This window comes from Boleophthalmus pectinirostris, unplaced genomic scaffold, assembly GCF_026225935.1.
Source record: "Boleophthalmus pectinirostris isolate CB_2022bp ecotype Guang Dong unplaced genomic scaffold, ASM2622593v1 HiC_scaffold_7, whole genome shotgun sequence".
NCBI classification, from domain to species: Eukaryota; Metazoa; Chordata; class Actinopteri; order Gobiiformes; family Gobiidae; genus Boleophthalmus; species Boleophthalmus pectinirostris.
Window position 1 is genome coordinate 539,703 of NW_026571473.1, and position 21,013 is coordinate 560,715.

The 21,013-nt window shown below is 45.9% G+C and overlaps 2 protein-coding genes across 4 annotated transcripts; one reads left to right on the top strand and one right to left on the bottom strand.

Moving 5' to 3' along the window:
- The first annotated feature begins 1,464 nt into the window (after window positions 1-1,464).
- nfic (nuclear factor I/C) lies at window positions 1,465-11,367 on the top strand. Of its 2 annotated transcripts, XM_020927729.2 has the most exons (13): window positions 1,465-1,614; window positions 3,074-3,244; window positions 3,335-3,511; window positions 3,939-4,122; window positions 4,646-4,711; window positions 4,850-4,924; window positions 5,016-5,148; window positions 5,325-5,446; window positions 5,651-5,764; window positions 5,990-6,147; window positions 6,465-6,636; window positions 6,980-7,068; window positions 9,289-11,367. In XM_020927729.2, exons 1-13 carry the CDS (start codon window positions 1,612-1,614, stop codon window positions 9,307-9,309), a joined length of 1,485 nt encoding a protein of 494 aa, XP_020783388.1. In that variant the 5' UTR covers window positions 1,465-1,611; the 3' UTR covers window positions 9,310-11,367. The 2 variants fall into 2 exon arrangements, 1 of the variants encoding a protein (XP_020783388.1); XR_008633553.1 differs by lacking the exons at window positions 5,990-6,147; window positions 6,465-6,636; window positions 6,980-7,068; window positions 9,289-11,367 and having other exon boundaries at window positions 5,016-5,144; window positions 5,651-5,761.
- A 307-nt stretch (window positions 11,368-11,674) lies between these two features.
- sass6 (SAS-6 centriolar assembly protein) lies at window positions 11,675-20,984 on the bottom strand. Of its 2 annotated transcripts, none has more exons than XM_055164849.1 (16): window positions 20,796-20,984; window positions 19,543-19,603; window positions 18,887-18,966; window positions 18,192-18,296; window positions 17,728-17,896; window positions 17,559-17,636; window positions 17,370-17,489; window positions 17,072-17,263; window positions 16,076-16,270; window positions 15,344-15,433; window positions 15,093-15,272; window positions 13,121-13,202; window positions 12,823-12,923; window positions 12,496-12,575; window positions 12,024-12,112; window positions 11,675-11,915 (listed from the first exon to the last, which is right to left on the bottom strand). In XM_055164849.1, the coding sequence occupies exons 1-16, from the start codon at window positions 20,855-20,857 to the stop codon at window positions 11,863-11,865; spliced, it is 1,737 nt and encodes a 578-aa protein (XP_055020824.1). In that variant the 5' UTR covers window positions 20,858-20,984; the 3' UTR covers window positions 11,675-11,862. The 2 variants fall into 2 exon arrangements, with proteins under 2 accessions (XP_055020824.1, XP_020783415.1); XM_020927756.2 differs by having other exon boundaries at window positions 12,496-12,647.
- Between the last annotated feature and the right edge of the window lie 29 nt (window positions 20,985-21,013).

The window sequence follows — 21,013 nt, forward strand, 5'->3', positions numbered from 1 at the left end:
TGTCTAAATGACAGTTTTGATTTGACTAATACAAATAAATGGCAGCATATTTATTTTGTTAGGATAAGGTTTAAACTGACAGAATACTACCTTCCTTGTGCGTAAATTGTCCCTTAATTTTAGCTTGATAGATTTGATGATACTTTGATAGCACTGAGGGATTCTGTTTTAGAACTCAGCACTACTTTTTTTTTTTTTTTTGTTTTCGTCTTTTCACAAATTGCCACTATTACTCAGATATTTTGGAAATTATACAAATATTACAAATATTACCATATTTTGGGTACATTTTGTGCTGGTATTTTCTATTTGCACCTGAACTGATTTATGTGTACTTCAGTTTGAACACAAACATCACACTGGTGAATAATGTCCTCAGAGAAGTCAGGAGCTGCCAAAAGAAAACAATAACCAGGAACTGGGGCACTACCAGTGTGCCCTCAGAAGACTAGTGCACATCAACAAGACATGTATTGTATCCAATGGAAAAATCTGCCTGTCTGCATTGCAGGTTGTGTTCAAGATGAGCTCCTGAAGTGTGTTCCCACAAAGTACCAGTAACCTTCGATTAAAACACAGGCCACCCCAAACCTGCACGTCCAGCTGTGCATACACACTCACGCACACATGCACACATGCACACAGAGAGCTCCAGGGGCCATAGAGCTCTCAGCCCCAGGCACAGCTTTCTTCCAGTGGAACGTCCTTGCACACGCTACAGAAGGGCGTCCATCAGCTCCTCTCATTGTAGTGGAGCAGTGACTTTATTCTTGCTTTAACACAACCAACCTAAAAACAACCTGTCCTTCACATGCAGAGAGCTGTCCCTCTGAGTCTGTGATGTGTCTGTGACCTGGTGACAGTGTCCACAGGTAACAAAACCACAGCCCTGATGACGGCTGTAGCAGAGTGGGCACACACAGCTCTGTCTGTGCTTCATGTGAAGGTTTTTGGGGCAGGCCTCACTTATGAGCAGGCTGCCAGGGCAATTTTCATAAAAGACCATCTTTATTTTAGCCATGAAGGTCACTAATTCTCACAAATGGAAATGACATGAGTATGCCTAATGTATCTTACTATGGCAGATCAGAATACACTATATCTTATTTTTGGCAAATAGGCTACGAAGTATTTAAAGTTTACAAGAGTTCTTCAGACCAGTGTAATCTTATGTAAACCACACTGCACTTTCCTAAAGGAGAGGATGGCACGTAGCCTCAGGGTTCTATGAGGACAGGACGGGAGCACCAATGAGGAGGTGCACTAGCCTCCTGGAACACTGGCCAAAGAGGGAGCAGGAGCAGGAGGAGCAAGAGGAGGGAGCAGAAAGGAGCAAGAGAGCAGGAGGAACAGGAGAAGCAGAAGGGGTTGGATGAGCTGAAGGAGCAGGGGGGCTGGAGGAGCAGGAGGAGCAGGAGGGGCTGGAGGAGGGAGCAGGAAGGAGCAGGAGGAGCAGGAGGGGCTGGAGGAGCAGGAGGGGCTGGACTGACGCGGGACGTCTCTGGTCCCGAGCAGCACCGATGAACTTCATCAAAGGGGACGGAATGGACTGATAACCGATGGGAACGCCTGCGGAACAGCTGGACCTCTCCGCGGAGGCTGATCTTTGCAATGGTATGAAACCCGCTCGCTTCTTTGGCTTTGCTGCGGTTTCCAAAAAGACGCAATGCGAGGAGTTGGACTGTGCGCAGCTCGGACAGAGCGCCGCCTCTCAAACTGTCACTTTTGGAGCCTGCTGTTCACTACATCTCACTTTATGCTAGACGTCATTCAGAAGCCCGTGCCTAAAACAAATAGTTAGCCTGTTAGCAGTGCTTTCAGAACGATTGAATAGACGTAGGCCAATGTCACTATATTTGTTCTAATGCGTTAAGTTCGGCCTTTCGAGCTGCAGTCTCTCCTCAAAGCTCACTATATTTTGTTTGTGTACGTTTCCGCTGAGCTGGCGCTTCCAGTGCGGAAGCGGCCCAGGGACAATTTAGCTCTAACCAGGGTCAAAACTCGCCATTAAAAGTAGAGCTAATATCACGCACAGCCAAAGTCCGATCTGTGCCCAGCGCGGAGGCTAGTGTGGCCTGGAGTGAGGCGGTCCGATAGCGCCACAGTGCAGAGGCGCGGTAAGCGCGCGTCACTGTGCACACAGGGGAGACGAACACGTACGCCGCGGCGCACATGTTCCATGTGAAATGCTGACTCCTGGCAGGACAGTACCGAGCTCGTCGAGGCCGGCCCAGGACATCTCTCCTCCCAAATCATGCACGCGGAACCCACGACATCCACGCGGAACAGAACGCGGGCGTGTCAGCAGAAAATGGCCGCAGTATAAGCATAGGCTTTAAACTCCCCCAGCAGAGGGCATCTGTCCACACGCAGACCACAGATACGCAGACAAGTTCTACAATTGTGTGACACACGGCCGCGGTCGTCACCATCACAAACTTTATCAGCTCGACTTCAGGGGCGGAGGGCGCGCGCTGCGCCTGCGTCCTGTTCCTAAGCGTATAGAGCCTGCACCCTGCGTGAGGTGATGGGTCCGCTCTGTGTCACAGTCTTTCAGGGACGGCTCTGGACTGACACTTGCATGAAACAAACACACGCATAGACTACAGTCACACACCAGCTGAGATTGGTTTTGGTTCACGCATGTTTAAATCTTTTCATCACTGCTGCAGTCTCTCTGTCAACTAAAACACTCTTCTGCTTACTACATTATCCCTTCCTGCTGATAGCACTGTCCACCCAGAGCATCAAATCGTCCACTCAACAACACGCTTTTCTCCTTTTATACTGAAACTGCAACACAATTTTGGATTTGTAATATCGCTTCACTCTCCTCTGCTGCCCATCTGACCCACTGGTGAATAAGAGCCAGGCTATTAGAAAGGCTTGGGCAAAATCAAGGCATGATTGTAAAGATGATTGCACGCTGTTGCTCTGGTTTAACAAGTCTGCAGTATACATACTGTACATATACAGGACCTATGGAGTACAGTATACAGTATACAAGTACAGAGAGGGGAACTGTGCCATACAGTACACTATATAGAAACTCCTGTGCCTTGCCTGTGTCCAGGATGAGTTCCATCCATTCATCGAGGCACTGCTGCCGCAGGTCCGAGCCTTCTCCTACACCTGGTTTAACCTCCAGGCCCGCAAGAGGAAGTATTTCAAGAAACACGAGAAGAGGATGAGCAAAGAGGAGGAGAACGCCGTCAAAGAAGAACTGCTGGGAGAGAAACCAGAGGTGAGTGTCTGGAGAGATGAGAGACACAGAGGCATACTACTTTCTCTGCTGCTTATGTTGAAGTGTTGTTTTGGATCTGTCTCTGTGCAGGTCAAACAGAAGTGGGCCAGTCGACTCTTGGCTAAGCTCCGGAAAGACATCAGACCAGAGTGCAGAGAAGACTTTGTCCTGTCCATCACAGGAAAGAAAGCGGCCAGCTGTGTCTTGTCCAACCCGGACCAGAAAGGCAAGATGCGGCGCATAGACTGTCTCAGACAGGCCGATAAGGTACAGTCTTATTCTCCAATCAAAAGAACAGGTTAAAGGTCCTATATTATGCTAAATTAACTCTTGTGACCTTTAAGCCTTGTTAAAAATATACCCAGGGCTAAAATGATCCAAATGATTCTATTGAAGGTGTCCCGCGTTATTGCCACATACAGATATAACATAGATCAGAAAATAGCAATAGAAAATAGAAAAATATAGAAAAAAACAAGGCTTTTAAAGTCAAACATGTAGCTATTACTGTGTCAAATTCAAATGGGAAGTGATAAAACTGTGCTGTATGAACCAACTCAAAATAAATACTGTGTATATCCCCCTTGGAGACAGGGATAGAGCTGTGATAGGGCTGACACAGGGCTGTAAACAGGGCTGAGACGGGGTTGAGACAGGGCTGTAAACAGGGCTGACTGCATGTGCTTGGTTCCAGGTGTGGCGTTTGGACTTGGTCATGGTCATCCTGTTTAAGGGCATCCCTCTGGAGAGCACAGACGGAGAGCGTCTGGTGAAGGGCGGTCAGTGCTCCAACCCTGTGTTGTGTGTCCAGCCGCGTCACATCTCCGTCTCCATCAAAGAGCTGGACCTGTACCTGGCCTTCTACGTGCAGGAGCGAGGTGCGTTTACAAACAGGCAGCCCACAGAAAAGAGGCAGAAGCTTCTTGGACCTGTGCCCTGTGCCATGTCTCCCACCCCTGGTAAATCTGTAACCTGTATGGTTTATGAGTTGCCCACACTTTCAGTTGCCAAACTGATTCCACCTGTGTGAATGTTCAAAGCATCATAAAATCACAAACTACACAACCCACTGCTTCTTCTGCCCTGACAGACTCTTGGCATGGTAATGGCACAAGGCTTAAGTTTTTGCTCAGTGGTTAGGGCACTCATCCACCCACATTGTGTTCTTAAGCAAGACACTACACCCATGTTGCCTAGTATGAATGTGAGGTGTGCATGGGTGTTGGTGGTGGTCCGATGATGCAGATTGGCAGCTTCACTTCTGTCACTTTGCCTCAGGGCAGCTGTGGCTGTAGCAGTTTACCACCAGCAAGTGTGGAGTGAATGAATTATTAGGTCACATTTAAACACAGCTGGGCATATGAGGGGATTTCTCTGCTTATGTAATGTTATGTCCTGTAGATGCAGAGCAGTGCAGTCCCACCAGGGTGAGCTCAGAGAAAGATGATAGGTTGGTGCCTTCTACAGGTATGTTACCAACTCTCTCTCTCAATACACACTTTAAAAATGGCATATACTGCTGTGGCAGAAGTAGATTATTTGCAATGTCCTTTTGATAGAGGAAATGTTGTAGTGGCTTTTTTGAATGAGCCCTGTGCTCCTCAGACAGCCCGGACTTCCAAGAGAACTTTGTCACGTCGGGGGTGTTCAGTGTGACTGAGCTGGTGCAAGTCTCCAGAAGTAAGTGCTCCTTCACTGGACAATGCGTATGTATGTGTATGTGTGCGTGTGCGTAAGACAGTGTTTGAGGTGACGCGTTCTATGTGTGCAGCACCTGTGGTTTCAGGAACCCCTCCCAGTTACTCTGTAGGTGAGCTCCAGGGGCACCTGGCCTACGACCTGAGCCCAGCAGTGCAGCTGCCTGGGGGCATGAGGCGCTCTCTGGCCAGCACCTCCTCAAGTGGGTGAGCCTTCTCATGCTGATAAGACAATGGCAATTTTCTGTGCATCAAAACCAAACTGAGCTATATAAAGCCGATGCTTTTGTAAAGGATCCTAGTGCCTTAGATCATTGAATGAATGGCATAGATGAGACAGTAAATAATATCTCTGATTGGTGCAGTTGTGTGTGCTGTTCCAGGAGTAAGAGACACAAGTCGGGCTCAGTAGAGGACGAGGCGGACAGTCCCGGGCCTGAGTACTACCCGTCCCCTGTGTCCCCAGCCAGCAGCTCCCGCCACTGGGCCGATGACATGGACACAGGTCAGGATGGAGCTCAGGGTCACACAGCCACAGTCCAGAACACAGTGTCATGAAAGCTCATGATATACAGGGAGTCCACCCACTCATAACAAAATTCTATCTCCATATTTTACATATATAAACATCAGCAAACATTTATATGATAATTACATCTTAAATCTATTTGTGTAAAATGAGCATGTACACTCCTCCTGTGTGTTCTAGGAGCTCTGTCCCCCACAGTGAAGAAGGCAGAGCTGGAAAGCCCCCCTCCCCAGGAACACTCCCCCAGACTGGGCTTCACACAGCACCACAGGCCGGTCATTGCAGTGCACAGTGGTCAGTTCAATACTGTTACCATTCATACTGATGTTGTGTCTTTGTGCAAGGCACTGCACTCACACTACACTCCCTCTGAGGAATGAGCTGTAAATGTGCTTTGAATATGTAGAATGATTCCATATTGTTAATACATAACATAGATACCATTTTCACTCACCTCAACACAGTACAGACAGAAGTCTGAAAATAATGTGCTGATGTTTTAAACATTGCTGTGTCCAGGCCTGTCCCGTAGCCCTCACCCTGCTGCCTCTCTCCACTTCCCCTCGTCCTCATACTTCCCTCATGGCACCATCCGTTACCCTCCGCACCTGTCCCAGGACCCGCTGAAAGACCTGGTGTCTCTGGCCTGCGAGCCAGCCGCACACAGCTCCAGCTCCGTGAGTAAATACTCTGCCACAGGGGCTGTCTCAGGGTCAAGAGGGAGTTCAAGGGGATTTTTAGTTTTAAACCCATGATTTTAATTCTTAAGATCTTAAAATGTCACCAATGCAATCCAGACTCCGCTTTACTTAACTTATACTGTAAGAGGAAAAGCGGGGTTAGAGGTTAAGACAACTAGTTAACAACTCACCTGCAAAGTGCACATCAGTCCGAGGTGTGACACACAAAGACAAACAGCTGATGCAGACAGTCAGTAGTCTCAGAGGTCTGTGTGCAGCTAACCACTCCTCTGCCCATTCTCCTTTTGTTTCAGCTAAACGGTAGTGGGCAGTTAAAGGTGCCCGGTCATTACATCTCCTCTCAGATGCTTGTACCACCAGCGCCCACATCATCCTTGGCTCCACCTCCCTCTTCAGCACACGCTGAGTCCAAAGCTACACCCCGCAGCACATCAGAGGGAGGGGCCAACTCGCCTACGTCCCCCAGTATGTCCCTTTCTGCTTCTTTTCTTCTCTGTCCATCTCCATCCACTGTGACTGGTCAATCGCTCTGACCCACTGGTGGCTAGCGCACTAACTCAGCAGAAAAGGCTGTAAAAGATGGGTATTTGGGATGGCAAATATTGTTGGAATTCATCTTGTTGTGAAGTAATCACCCAATATCAATTTCAATAAACATCTTTGAGGGAAATAATGTTGAACGTGCTCATTTATAATAGTCTGATTCCTCTCTCTAGCTGGACTGTAAAAATGTGTTGTGCTCTGGACTGTGTGCCTCCTCTGTCTGGATGGACAGCTCTTATGTAACTGTGTGTCCATGTGTCCTCAGCATACTCGGCTCCTGGGTCTCCTCCTGCAGCTCCAGCCTCCTTCTCTGGGGTCAGTCCTCGGGACACGGGCAGCGCCTACCAGGCTCAGGTCAGTCACTGACACAGGTCTGCAACACAAGTGTGCACTAACACAAGTGTGCACTAACACAAGTGTGCACTAACACAAGTGTGCACTAACACAAGTGCACTAACACAAGTCCGCACTAACACAAGTGTGTACTAACACAAGTGTGTACTAACACAAGTGTGCACTAACACAAGTGTGCACTAACACAAGTGTGCACTAACACAAGTGTGCATTAACACAAGTGTGTACTAACACAAGTCCACACTAACACAAGTGTGTACTAACATAAGTGTGCACTAACACAAGTGTGTACTAACACAAGTCCACACTAACACAAGTGTGTACTAACATAAGTCCACACTAACACAAGTGTGTACTAACACAAGTGTGCACTAACACAAGTGTGCACTAACACAAGTCCACACTAACACAAGTCCACACTAACACAAGTGTGCACTAACACAAGTCCACACTAACACAAGTGTGTACTAACACAAGTCCACACTAACACAAGTGTGCACTAACACAAGTCCACACTAACACAAGTCCACACTAACACAAGTGTGCACTAACACAAGTCCACACTAACACAAGTGTGCACTAACACAAGTGTGCACTAACACAAGTGTGCACTAACACAAGTCCACACTAACACAAGTGTGTACTAACACAAGTCCACACTAACACAAGTGTGTACTAACATAAGTGTGCACTAACACAAGTGTGTACTAACACAAGTGTGCACTAACACAAGTGTGTACTAACATAAGTGTGCACTAACACAAGTGTGTACTAACATAAGTGTGCACTAACACAAGTGTGTACTAACACAAGTCCACACTAACACAAGTGTGTACTAACATAAGTCCACACTAACACAAGTGTGTACTAACACAAGTGTGCACTAACACAAGTGTGCACTAACACAAGTCCACACTAACACAAGTGTGTACTAACACAAGTCCACACTAACACAAGTCCACACTAACACAAGTCCACACTAACACAAGTCCGACACTAACACAAGTCCACACTAACACAAGTGTGCACTAACACAAGTCCACACTAACACAAGTGTGTACTAACACAAGTCCACACTAACACAAGTGTGCACTAACACAAGTCCACACTAACACAAGTGTGCACTAACACAAGTCCACACTAACACAAGTGTGTACTAACACAAGTCCACACTAACACAAGTGTGCACTAACACAAGTGCGCACTAACACAAGTGTGCACTAACACAAGTCCACACTAACACAAGTGTGTACTAACACAAGTCCACACTAACACAAGTCCACACTAACACAAGTGTGTACTAACACAAGTCCACACTAACACAAGTGTGTACTAACACAAGTGTGCACTAACACAAGTGTGCACTAACACAAGTGTGCACTAACACAAGTCCACACTAACACAAGTGTGTACTAACACAAGTCCACACTAACACAAGTCCACACTAACACAAGTCCACACTAACACAAGTCCACACTAACACAAGTGTGCACTAACACAAGTCCACACTAACACAAGTGTGTACTAACACAAGTGTGCACTAACACAAGTCCACACTAACACAAGTGTGTACTAACACAAGTCCACACTAACACAAGTGTGCACTAACACAAGTGTGCACTAACACAAGTGTGCACTAACACAAGTGTGTACTAACACAAGTCCACACTAACACAAGTGTGTACTAACATAAGTGTGCACTAACACAAGTGTGTACTAACACAAGTCCACACTAACACAAGTCCACACTAACACAAGTGTGTACTAACACAAGTGTGCACTAACACAAGTGTGTACTAACACAAGTCCACACTAACACAAGTGTGTACTAACACAAGTGTGCACTAACACAAGTGTGTACTAACACAAGTCCACACTAACACAAGTGTGTACTAACACAAGTCCACACTAACACAAGTGTGCACTAACACAAGTCCACACTAACACAGGTGTGTACTATCACAAGTCCGCACTAACACAAGTCCGCACTAACACAAGTCTGCCAGACGCAGGGCACTAACTCTACCTGGCGCTGAAACAAGTGACAATGTGTGCCCTCACGACAGATATAGACTCACCTGGGCCTTATTGTGTGTCGTAGCTGGATATCCCTCTGTGGAGTGTCAGGTGAAATGCTGGACATGACCATCACGGATTGGACATGACAGACAACATCCAGCTCCTCTGTGTTCTAATGTCTCTCCTGTCTGTGTTTTTCAGTCATGGTACCTGGGGAACTGAGAAGGCTGAGGTATGACTATGTCACAGGAGAAGATGATATGCAATGGCCCCTATAGGGCCCCTGTATGGCCCCTGTGTGGCCCTCCTGCCCCCTCTGCTGGTGCTGCTTACCATATATGCAAGTCTGTTTTTATGAACCATGGGAAGTTTCTATCTGAAGTTTCTTTGCACTTTTGAATTTGTCAATAATGTAACGTATTAAGCCAATGCCCTGCTTTTACTTTCTCTATAAATGAGGAGAGAGCTTTTCTATTTTAGAGACAATCACACTAAATCCATGTTATCCATGACACTGGTACCTGAGGACGGTTACATGGCGAGCACTTGGCAATAACACGGCAGTGATGTCCGGACTGCAGGCCCTAGCTCCTCACAGGAGCAGGCTGTTGGACTTTGTGCTCCACGTATGAGCAGGTTGTTGGACTATGTGCTCTTCACATCACAACTTCTCAAAGGGCTCTGAAGCTCGGTCAGTCCTTGAGGCCCACATGTCCTCATGTCCAAGTGTGTGTGTGTGTGTGTGTGTGTGCGTGTGTGCGTGCGTGCATGTGTGTGTATCAATTAACAACATGATTTAAAGTATAGATATGGGTTAAGTTGGGTTCAGGTTAGGGTTTAGGTTAAGGTTACAAGTAGTGACTATGGTCACAAGTAGTGGTCAAAAGTAGTGACTATGGTTAATGTTGGGCTCAGGCTTGGGAAATTAATGTAAGTCAATGCAGTGTCCCGAAGAAGGATGTGTAGATGTGTGTGTGCGTTTGTGCAGTGTTCAGTCAGTGTGCAGTGGCTCTACTTTTAGAGGCATTCTGCATGGTGGTTAGCCCACACCCAACGCTTGTTCTAATCATTCGGTTTCATTCTGTTAGGTATGTTCTTATATTATGATAATATCGTTAAACTCTGTAGCACTTTTAAATTTTTTGTTTTGTTTTTTAAGGATAGAGACATGAGTTCACGTATCACGTGTGATATATGTATATACACGTATGATTGTATTGGACTTTACAGCACTTGTTTATGTCATAGACATAAGTCGTAACCATGGCAGCTACTCCTGCGTTCCTCTGTGTTGCCTCCAGGTGGTGACAGTGATGTATGTTGTGTTTGTTCTAAAGAATAGAAATGTAAGAGAAGGGACCCCCCCCCAAACAAAAAGCACGAGACACTTTAAAGATTAACTTAAGTATTAAATATGCTTGTTTAACAAGCGCTCCCCAGACGCTTCCTCTGCACCTGTAACATATGCAGACATTAACACCATGTTAAATACAGGTTGCTCACAGGTGTGGTGAAAGCTGTGATGATCAGACCCCCCGTGGGGCTGATGCATTAGTGCAGTATGTCTCTTTGCAGGGGTAGTTGTGTTTAATGTACACTGACCGAGTGCTGTGTGTGAGTGCTGTGTGTGAGTGCTGTGTGTGTGTGCTGTGTGTGTGTGCGTGTGCTGCTTGTGCGTGTTGCTTGTGCGTGTGTTGCTTGTGCGACATGCATGGTGCAGGCTGAGCTCTGATCTCGATGCATGGCTGAGACAGAAGATGCTCTTTCCCATTTAAACAAAGTCCCTTCTTATTGGACGTTTGCACGGACTCTTCTGATCACATGATGTGCCTTGGCTTGAGTTGGACTAAACCAGTACTGCTGCATGCGAGCACAGCCCTCTGCTTTGAGCTCAGCTCCAGCATCAATACCTCCTAAAGTACAAAGCAGCCGCCTTCAGTTTGCCTTCAGTTATCATCTGCTCCAAATGAAAGCTCTGGAGGTTCTTCTGAGTCAACGTGAACATACCTCTGTGGATCCTGGTGTCCAAGACCTGTGAGACCGGTCATCCTTCCACACAACCCAGCTCCCTCTGGACCCCACACACACACACACACACCACCCAGGTGCCTCTGAGGCAGCTTGGACTCCACACACAACCCAGGATATGCTCCTCTGCTCCAGAGCATCGCTCGCATACAGCCATATTTAATACTGCAACCTACAGTACCTTTATTACTGCAAATAAAATCATGTGTTTCTTTATGCAAATATACAGAATATTAAAAAGCTACAACTCAAGCTCCTGCGTAGTCTGTGTACATTCCTGTCTGTATATACTTTGACTATGCACTTTGGAATGGTGGCTGGAGTAATAGTTGTTATTTTTCATCAAATTGAGGAAAATAAGTAATTACAACAAGACAAAATATATAAAGATGTGCACATTTCTAGTCACCACAGTTCACAAATACTACAAAAAATACAATATTTGCTCTTCAGTTTTTCTACAGTACAGGGCACTACAGCTCTCTTTGCTTTTCTGGCTGTGTTTGGTTGTAGAAGCATCAGGCTCATGTGACTCTGGTGAAGACGACTGAATCAAATGTATCGATCTAAAGTTTTTAATTTTTGACAGTTTTATAAATAGAAAAGTATCTGTTTAATTTGAAAAGACTTAAACCAGAGCTAAAGCAATACAAAAGAGTTCTTTGTAGATCATTCAGGTCAGTACTTGAGGAGCTGGTCACGTGAACTGGTCTTAGATCAGAAGGTCAGGAGGAGATCAGGAGGAGGTCAGGAGGAAAAGTATGCTGAAGGTACAGAGGCTTTGGTCTGCCGAGGGATGTCTGAAACAGAGCACAGGGCTGGCTGTCACATGTGGAAACATGACTGAGCCTAAAACTCTTTGGTTGATTATTTTTAGGATGGTGTACAGTGGGGTTTGAGAGCTGTACCTTTGTTGGAAACCAAGCTGGAGGCCAGGCCGTAGATGGGGATACTGTCCATTCTCTCAAAATACTTGGAGTCAAGCCCTGCAGCGTCTCTAACAAGCACACATCACTTTTATCAGGTACAGACAGAGTAAAAAAAAACAACAAGTATTGCAAGTATTGCATGAGCGGCAACCAAATGTGAGATTCTGGGGGCCCACAGTGACCCCCTTAACAAAGATGCCCAATATTTGACAACAGATTTAGAACCAAGAATAACAAAGAATCTACAATAATACACATTTTCCCCAAAATTTCAACAGGCCATAACTCAGGAACGACTCAAGGGATTGAGCTAAAATTTGAGATTCTTTCATATGGTAATTTTAGAAATGTTTAGAATTTTTTTCAGTCAAATCTGAGATGGCTCATAGGAGAGGGCAGCTGATTTCGTATGGACTGACCACTATGGTCTCACTCACAAAAGCGTACTCACAGCTGTGTGGTCCCCCGCAGGTCAGCTGGAGTGCTCAGAGCACCCCCCACAGGAGGGAGTGTGAGAGGATACACAGGGCTCTGGAAAGGCATGTTGTATCGGCTCAGTTCAGTAACCGTATCTGTGTGCATGGCATTAGGTCCAACTGAAACCTTTCAAATTTCAGATAAAATTATCATAAAAATGCATAAAAATACATATTGTCTGAGAGATAAAAGTAGGCAGAGGAATTACAATAATCAATTATAAAGCTCTTCTAGTCTGCCCTTTTAAGTCTAAATCACATGACGTCCCTAGAACGCTGCCGTGTATCCAGTGTAATGTCACCTTTGCACCGGTGGGAGCAGCAGGTTCTGGAGGAGCCGCTCTGGTCTGGTGTCTGTCGCTGATCTGTCTCTCATTGAGCTGCTTGTTGAGCCAGTTGATCACTGCAACAAACATAGAGCACTATGGAACCTGCCTGGACCAATGAGGGATTACACAGGGCCAGAGATCAAATGGTAATAGAAAAGAAAGCTCAACCATGTTGAAAATCACAATCTATTTTCTCAAGAAAGAGTGTGTCACCTGTCTTCATCCGCCCTCGCCCGCCCTCGCCCGCCCTTAGCCATCCTCACACACATACCATTCTCATTGGTCTTGAGCACCTCTCTGCTCTCGTTCAGCTTCTGTACTGTGGACTCCAGCTGCTCCTTCAGTGCACTGATCTGAGGAGAACAACAAGGCTGATGCATTATTAATAATAATATAACTTCTTGGGTTCTTTTTTAAGACAATGCAATAAAGTGTATTTACCTTGTTGACATGTTTCGGCTGCTAGCAGCAAGCCATCTTCAGAACTGTCAACGGTGTTGGTGGTGACGTGTCGTATATCAGCTGTTGTTACTTCCTGTAGGCGTAGTCAGCCTGATGGACCTGGCAGGTCGCTCAGACTGACCACGCCTCCCGTCGCCCGGTGTTCTCTGAAGAAGGGTGTCCCAGGTGTGTGAAAGGAGGAACGTGCCGTCATCACGGTTAATGCTGTCCGTGCCTTCGTTTCCTAGGAGGCCATTGAAATCAGGAAACGAGGCACGGACAGCATTAACCGTGATGACGGCGCGTTCCTCCTTTCACACACCTGGGACACCCTTCTTCAGAGAACACCGGGCGACGGGAGGCGTGGTCAGTCTGAGCGACCTGCCAGGTCCATCAGGCTGACCACGCCTACAGGAAGTAACAACAGCTGATATACGACACGTCACCACCAACACCGTTGACAGTTCTGAAGATGGCTTGCTGCTAGCAGCCGAAACATGTCAACAAGGTAAACACACTTTACTGCATTGTCTTAAAAAAGAACCCAAGAAGTTAAAGTATATAAGAAGACAAAATGAACATCTTTTGCTTAATAATAATAATAATAATAATAATAATAATAATATTAATAATAATGCATCAGTTTTATACATGGATTGTTTGGATGCTTTACAGAGCATTATTCATTCACTCCAGACCTGGTGGTGGTGAGCTACTACTGTAGCCACAGCTGCCCTAGGGCAGACTGACGGAAGCGAGGCTGCCAATCTGCGCCATCAACCACCACCATCACTTATGCCCACACCACTTTCATACTAGGCAATGAGGGTGAAGAGCCAATTTTATGACTGGCGCCCCCACCTGATTTTCCCAGTGGTCTCTCATCCAAGTACTAACCAGACCTGGCCCTGCTTAGCTTTTGAGATCTGATGGGATCAGGCCTTGACTACTACCTAACTAACACCTTGAATTTCCTCAATAAAGTATCTCTCTCTCTCTGATACTCTCAAACTATTCAAATAACTGGATATTGCCATCTTAGACCTGTCGTGAGTTGGATTAGGGACCACTCGGATACTGCAGCAACGAAATCTCAAATAAAGTCTGAAAATAAGTAACTATTTCCAGATCATAACGTTTTCAGCTTCTTGGGCTAGCTCTGCTCCAGTCTAGTTACTCTCCCTTTGTGGTTTAGACCCAGTGGTTTGAGTAATACAATAAATGGGCGCGGTTGTGGTCTGTCTGTGACCTCATAAGGAAAGGGATGTGGCTGTGCTGTGCATGATTAGAATGCTCCAGTAGAGCTGGTCAAAACTTTGAGACCACCACACTTTTTCCAGTTTGTTGTTCTCAGTCTGTTGACCAAAACATATTCTAAACTTTTGATTGATCAAAGTGTCCACCTTTGACAGATAACAGCTTCTTTTTACAATAGAAATCAAATATTCTTCAGAAAGTTCCAAGTCTGTTGCACTTATAGGTTGCTTCACTTGTAGGTTGCATCACTCTTGGTTTGCTTCACTCTTCTGTCCAATTCATCCCAAACCAGCTCGATGGGGTTTAAGTCTGGACACTGTGCAGGACACTCCATGTTCAAGCTCACCATCTTGTCCTTTTTTCCTGAGGTCATTTTGGCAGAGCTTGGACTTGTGTTTTGTATCTTTTATCTTTTTTTTTAACTTCTGTCTGTTCAGTTCATACCTTTGTACCATTTCAAGCTCTTCAATGGACTTCCACGACTTGAATTGCAATAAATAATTGGAAAAATTAGGGTGTTTTAAAAGTTTTGACTGGTAGTGTACCTGCTGGTCCTTGGTACTGAGCTGCTGCTGGCTACTGAGGAGCTCTTTCTCCACACTCTGCAGTTTCTCACTGGTCTCCTGGAGGACTTTCTCCTGGGATACGGTCACAGTGTTCTTCACTTTTATCTTCCCCACCAGATTCTTGACCTCCGTCTGCAATTTCTGGATGATGTTATTGGCCTGCAGGCAGACGAGACAATAGGACACACTCCATAAAGAGGATCCCAGGCCCAGAGGCACATGCTAGTCACCTTGAGCAGCTCCTCTGACAGAGATTTCACTGTCACCTCCAGTTTTTTGATCTGAAGCTCTTTGCCTTCAACATTTTCTTCTATGGACACCTAAAAACAAAGATATGTAATGTTTCACCACACACTTGATCTGATAATATTTTAATGATTATTTTAGGTCAAGGCTTGAACACAAATGTGATTTAAATAAAAAAGATTACATCAGAGCTAGACATTTGAATAGAACAAACATGCATCTGAATCCAACAATGTGTCCATATGTGTGTCTCAGAGTCTGCTTGAACAAACACATGGGACTTTGTGACGCTTGTGAATCCTTAGCTACTCACAATTAACAAGCCCCTTACAAAAATTACTTACTGTGTACTGTGTACAATTAATTGTAGTAATCAGAGTGTGGTAAAGACAGGCAGGAGAATCCAGCACATTGTGGTAGTACTGTGTACTCATCTGCCTGTTTCCATTGTAGGGAGTATTATAACATATACCCAAGTAAAAAGTGACAGGGTATGGGGTGTAGAGACAGGATGTAGCGACAGGGTATAGGGAGTAGCGACAGGGTGTAGCGACAGGGTGTAGCGACAGGGTGTAGCGACAGGGTGTAGCGACAGGGTGTAGCGACAGGGGGTGTAGCGACAGGGTATGGGGTGTAGCGACAGGGTATGGGGTGTAGCGACAGGGTATGGGGTGTAGCGACAGGGTTGGGGCATAAGCAGGCATGCTTGTCTGGACCTTCTGCTGCTGCGTGGCCTCCAGGACGTCTTTGGTGCGGCTCATGAGCAACTCCTTGTCCTTGATCTCCTGCTCCAGTACGGCCACTCTCATCTGCAGCTGGCTCAGTGCACGTTCTTTCTCATGGCTCTGAGCATCAAGAAGGCTGTTCTCTCTTCTCAGGGACAGCACCTGCTGCTTGGAGCGCTGGCTCTCCTAAAGACCCATGGAAAAAAGGGTTACATACAAACTAAGACCTCAGCTCTGAAGGAGGACTATGAGGGTGATTGTGCTGTTTTAGCACAATTCATGAGCATTTAATTCATTCATTCATCATCATCTTCTTCATTGATTGACAGGCTAACAGCTAATCCTGTGGCAGTAAGAGTGTGTGGTGTTGATGAGGATTTATGTTCTCCTGTTTAGGAAAAAGCCACAGCGTCACAGTGTCTCTCTGTTTCGGTCTTTATGTGTGCAGTGCTGTCTGCCCTCCCCCCTCTCTCTGATCCAGCTCTTCAAATTTTCTCTTTCTCTCCTCTGGTGCTTCTCATCGTTATTTGGTTATGGAAAATCAACGACTATGTTCTCACTGTTTATAAGTGAAACTTAAGACCTCATTTAGGGCACGAACATTGCAAGTGTTTCTGTTGATAGCGGTAGCACACACGTTGCACGTGTTTATGCAGCTACTGGTACAAACTAACTACTTGTACATTGTGCAAACTAATTCCAACCTTTAAAAGTGAATTTCTCTTGAATTATTGGTCCTATCAACGCAAAATTAAACCTGTAGTTATCCTGACACTGTGCCCGTGTGTCTGTTTTTAATAAGATGGAAGAAGATCAAATTGAAAATCTAAATCGATCAATATGGGCCCAGCCCTAATCTAAGTAACAGACCCCATTACAGAGCAGAGGATCTTCTCTGTAGCACATTGTAGTGCTCTGTGATTGTGAAAGCAGTGAAATACACAAGAAGCTCTGCTGAACTTCTGTCCTTGTGCCTCCTGGTCTCACCTCCTCTGCTGCCACCAGCTTCATTCTCAAGTCCCTGATGGTGGCCTCGTTCTTGTACTTCCTTTCGGTGAGCTCCCGGCAGGACATCTCCAGTTCGGAGACCCTGGAGTGGAGCTGCTGAGAGCTGATACGGTGACTACTCTCCAGCTCCTGTCTGAGGTGGTCCGCCTGCTCCTGCAGGCGACTCTGTAACTGCACCAGGAGCAGAGCAAAGGAGCAAAGTATGGAGCAAAACAATAGGTGACAGGAGACTAAGATGAACAAGAAGCTGATCCTGAGCAGCCTGGGCTGGTCTTACCTCCAGGGTCTTCTCTCTCTCGCTCTGCAGCTCCTCGGAGTAGCGACTGGACAGAGAGCTGGTCTGACTGGTCCATTCTGAACGCAGTTTCTCCAGCTCTTTACTCTTTTCACACAGAGTCTGAAACAGACAGTTAATGAGAGAGAGAGACAGGATATACGTGGACAGAGCCTCTTAAAGGAGACACACCTGCTGGGTACAGGACAACTGTCTGGACAAGTCCTCTTCAGTCCTCTTCAGCCTCAAATCCAGCTCCTCCTTCTCCTCCTGAGGAGTTCAACATGTCCACACACATGTCCATAAGGGTTCCATCCGGCTGTAAACTGCCCATGAATCCCACTAACAAAGTTAAACCCACCTTTAAGCGGGACAAGCAGGAGGCCAGGTAGTCCTTGACGTCCCTGTCGGAGCCAGGTGACAGGCGCAGGCTCAGATGGTTCAGGTGTTTGAAGGCATTTGTCTCCACCACACTGAGGGTGGCTGGGCCCTCAGGAGCAGGGCCTTGAGAGCACAGCTGCAGCAGGAACCTGCCACACACATAGATGAGTGAATACATAAGACATAATTTGGTGACTGATTAACCATGCACCAAAGAAAAAGAAACAGGTTTTCCAGATCTATCAAAGTGTAAATGTCCTCAGTTAGGAAACAAATCCAAAAAGTGGCTTGTTGTCATGGGAAGAGGAGCCTGGTATGGTAGGGGGAGGAGTCTGTTGTAGTGGGGAGGGGCCTGGTGTTGCAGAACTGATCAGGTGTCAAGGGTGGAGCAGTATCTGTTGTCATGAGGAGTCTGTTGTCACAGGGAGCGGACAGAAGCCATACCTGGGGCTGTCGGCCTCCTGCTCACTGTGGCACAGCTGCAGCAGCTCAATAAACTTCTGAGGGAATGAGCCAAAGTCCACAAGAAGGCCCTGCTGCACTTTGAGACTGAAACACAGAACACATGACCACCATTCTAATATGCCAGAAGAGGGTGCAACAAAGTACTCACACCATACCAACAGGCTTTTTTTCATTGGTTCTTTGGATTTAATTGGTCTGAAAGTGATTCCAATGTTTATATCAAAGAGTAAAACTAGCAAAACAGCTGGATTTTCTTAGTTTTAGACATTTGATAGACGGTGTTTCTAAGCGCCTACTCCCTGCTAAACCAGTGGTGTGGGTGAGAAGGGTCATTACCTTCAACACCCTCACCCTCTATTGGCTCTTTAGTTGCTTTCATATGCAGTTGGAATTTCAAATATGGAACTTGGCACCAAATATGCCTATATATGTGCTAGCCTCCACAAGCTTCATTTCGACAAACTTCATTGGAGCCAAATGTTGTGGGTGATGTCAAACTAACTTTAATGCACTTTTTTTTATACAGTCTGCTCGGTGAATCACTGGTGTCACCATAGAGACCTGCCCCTGGACCCGCAGCTGTACCAGCGCACACAGCATTCTTACTGTGCCAATGGAAACATGGCTAATGAGCCAGCAGAGGGCCACCTAGTCACAGATCCAACTCCACAGACCTTTGAAAGTCCTCCTCTGAGATGGACAGGGTGAACAGGAAGTATGGGTCTTTGTCATCAGTCAGTTTGACATACAGACTCTGATAAAAGAAACACAAAACAATAGTTAAATGAGTCAAAGAGAAGGCAGAACCTGAATGCTCAGAAGGAGTCTTTCTTGAGTATCCCGATAACTATAGAAGGTGGTCATGTTCAAAACAACAATGTTACGACCCATGGTTCAAGAATCGCAACGTACCATAAACCTAGAGCCAGGGACACCGGGCCCAGGTGCCCCTGACTACCTGGCCCTGCCCCACAACGGGACAACAGGAGGCAGTCACAACGGTCACAGTAATATCATTAATTATTGCCCTCCCAAACATACTAAACAGACAAATAAAACTAAACTCTGTGTCTCTGTGTACATAGATGAGGCAAAAACAGCCAAGCAGAAAATCCATCGCTCTTTGTTGCTCTTGACTCAAACGTAGAAAATGGTAGTCTTTGCACTCAAGTACTTTCATTTTCCATACATTATGCAATTATTTTGTCCTTGTGCATTTTTACAACAGTTAAATTAGTATCTCGAAGAGTTCCATAATAGCTCCCCATACACAGACTGAGAGACAGTGAAATCATGGTGTTTATGAAATGAGTGAGGAGTGGTGACTTACCCTTTTGTGGACTGTGGTGGCAGACAGCTGCAGATCTATAGTGACGCGGATGGTGCTTTTTCTGTGGAGATGAAGACAACATAGGTTCAAATATAGCAGGGGCCCCAACAGCAGTTTATTCTCCACTCTGTCCCTGTGTTTTACTATGAAAATATAGTGTTCATTAAGCTTGTACTGTTGTTACTGACCCTGCCCCCTTCCATTGCTCCCTGAAAGAAGTCAAAGGTTTGATACAAATCCACTATGATACAGCACAGGAGGAGAATAATCCACTCAGATGATTTTAAAACAGGCAACTCCACAATCTCCCGCCAATTGTTCTTGGCCCTTAGAGTTCTACTTTAATTGGCCCTATAACATTAGAAACATTCGTACTTTTCCTGAAAATCTACCTTGGTAAAGTCAGAATTCAATATTTAGTGTGTGCTTTTGAGGATATAAGCATGAACAGGCTTATTCTAACCGGTTTTAAAAGCATTTTTAAATTATGGACCACCAGTTTGTGGCCCACTGTTGGCCCAGTGCTTCATCTGTGTGTTGACATTTGGCTCTTGAAAAAGTTTACTTTAAAAGAGCTGCATGTAGTCTGTGCTCATATAGTTTTAAAGTAGGTACTCTAATCACAAGTGAATCTGGTGATAGGACATACACAAGATTGTGTCATTCTCAGTATATGGACAGACCATGCCTCAAGTGAAAGCTCACAACCTCCAGAAAACATGGAATTACAACATAAACAACTTGGCCAATCTGACCGTTTTTGTAACAAAGAAGAAATCAACAATACAATTATTTTCAGTAAAATCTATTTTGATTTGGACATGTGTACCTCGTATCCTGGTACACAGATGGCTCATGTTTATGAAATTTAAAATCAAAATCACACGGTTGAGGTGGAACTTGTGCAACCAAAGCTAGTTTTGAGGTTCATATCTCTGTGATTACTGGTTCAATCTACATGAAACTAAATTGGCACAAAGTTCAGTGTTCCCTCTGTCAGCAAAACAAAACAAAACAGCAGTAACAGATGGAAAGAGCATTATTAAAAGTGAAAATGAGGCAGTCACTGTGGACGAGACGGCTGTCCGGTCTTACGGCACAATCACAATAACCGCAGGCACTAGTACCGATGCTGCTATAAGATGAGAGACCACACAGGGGGTAGTGGACCCATCAGGCAGGCCTTAAGTCTCCGGTAGAGTACATGTGTGCGTGTGATCGGTTAGTCTCACGGTGTCCCCCGGACTCCTCACCTCTCGTCGCAGTCCCGGTTTCGCACGGACACAGACAAAGCTTTACTGAAGAGCCGCTCCATCTCCCCCGGCGACAGCTAACTCCCCGTGCTGGCCGTGTCCTGGCCGTGTGATCACGGTGTGATCGCGATGTTTCTCAGTTGAATGTGGCGCTGGACAACTGTTTCCTCCCGCCGCTAAACAGCTGTCTCCGGTCTATGGCTCACGTGACCGGAAGT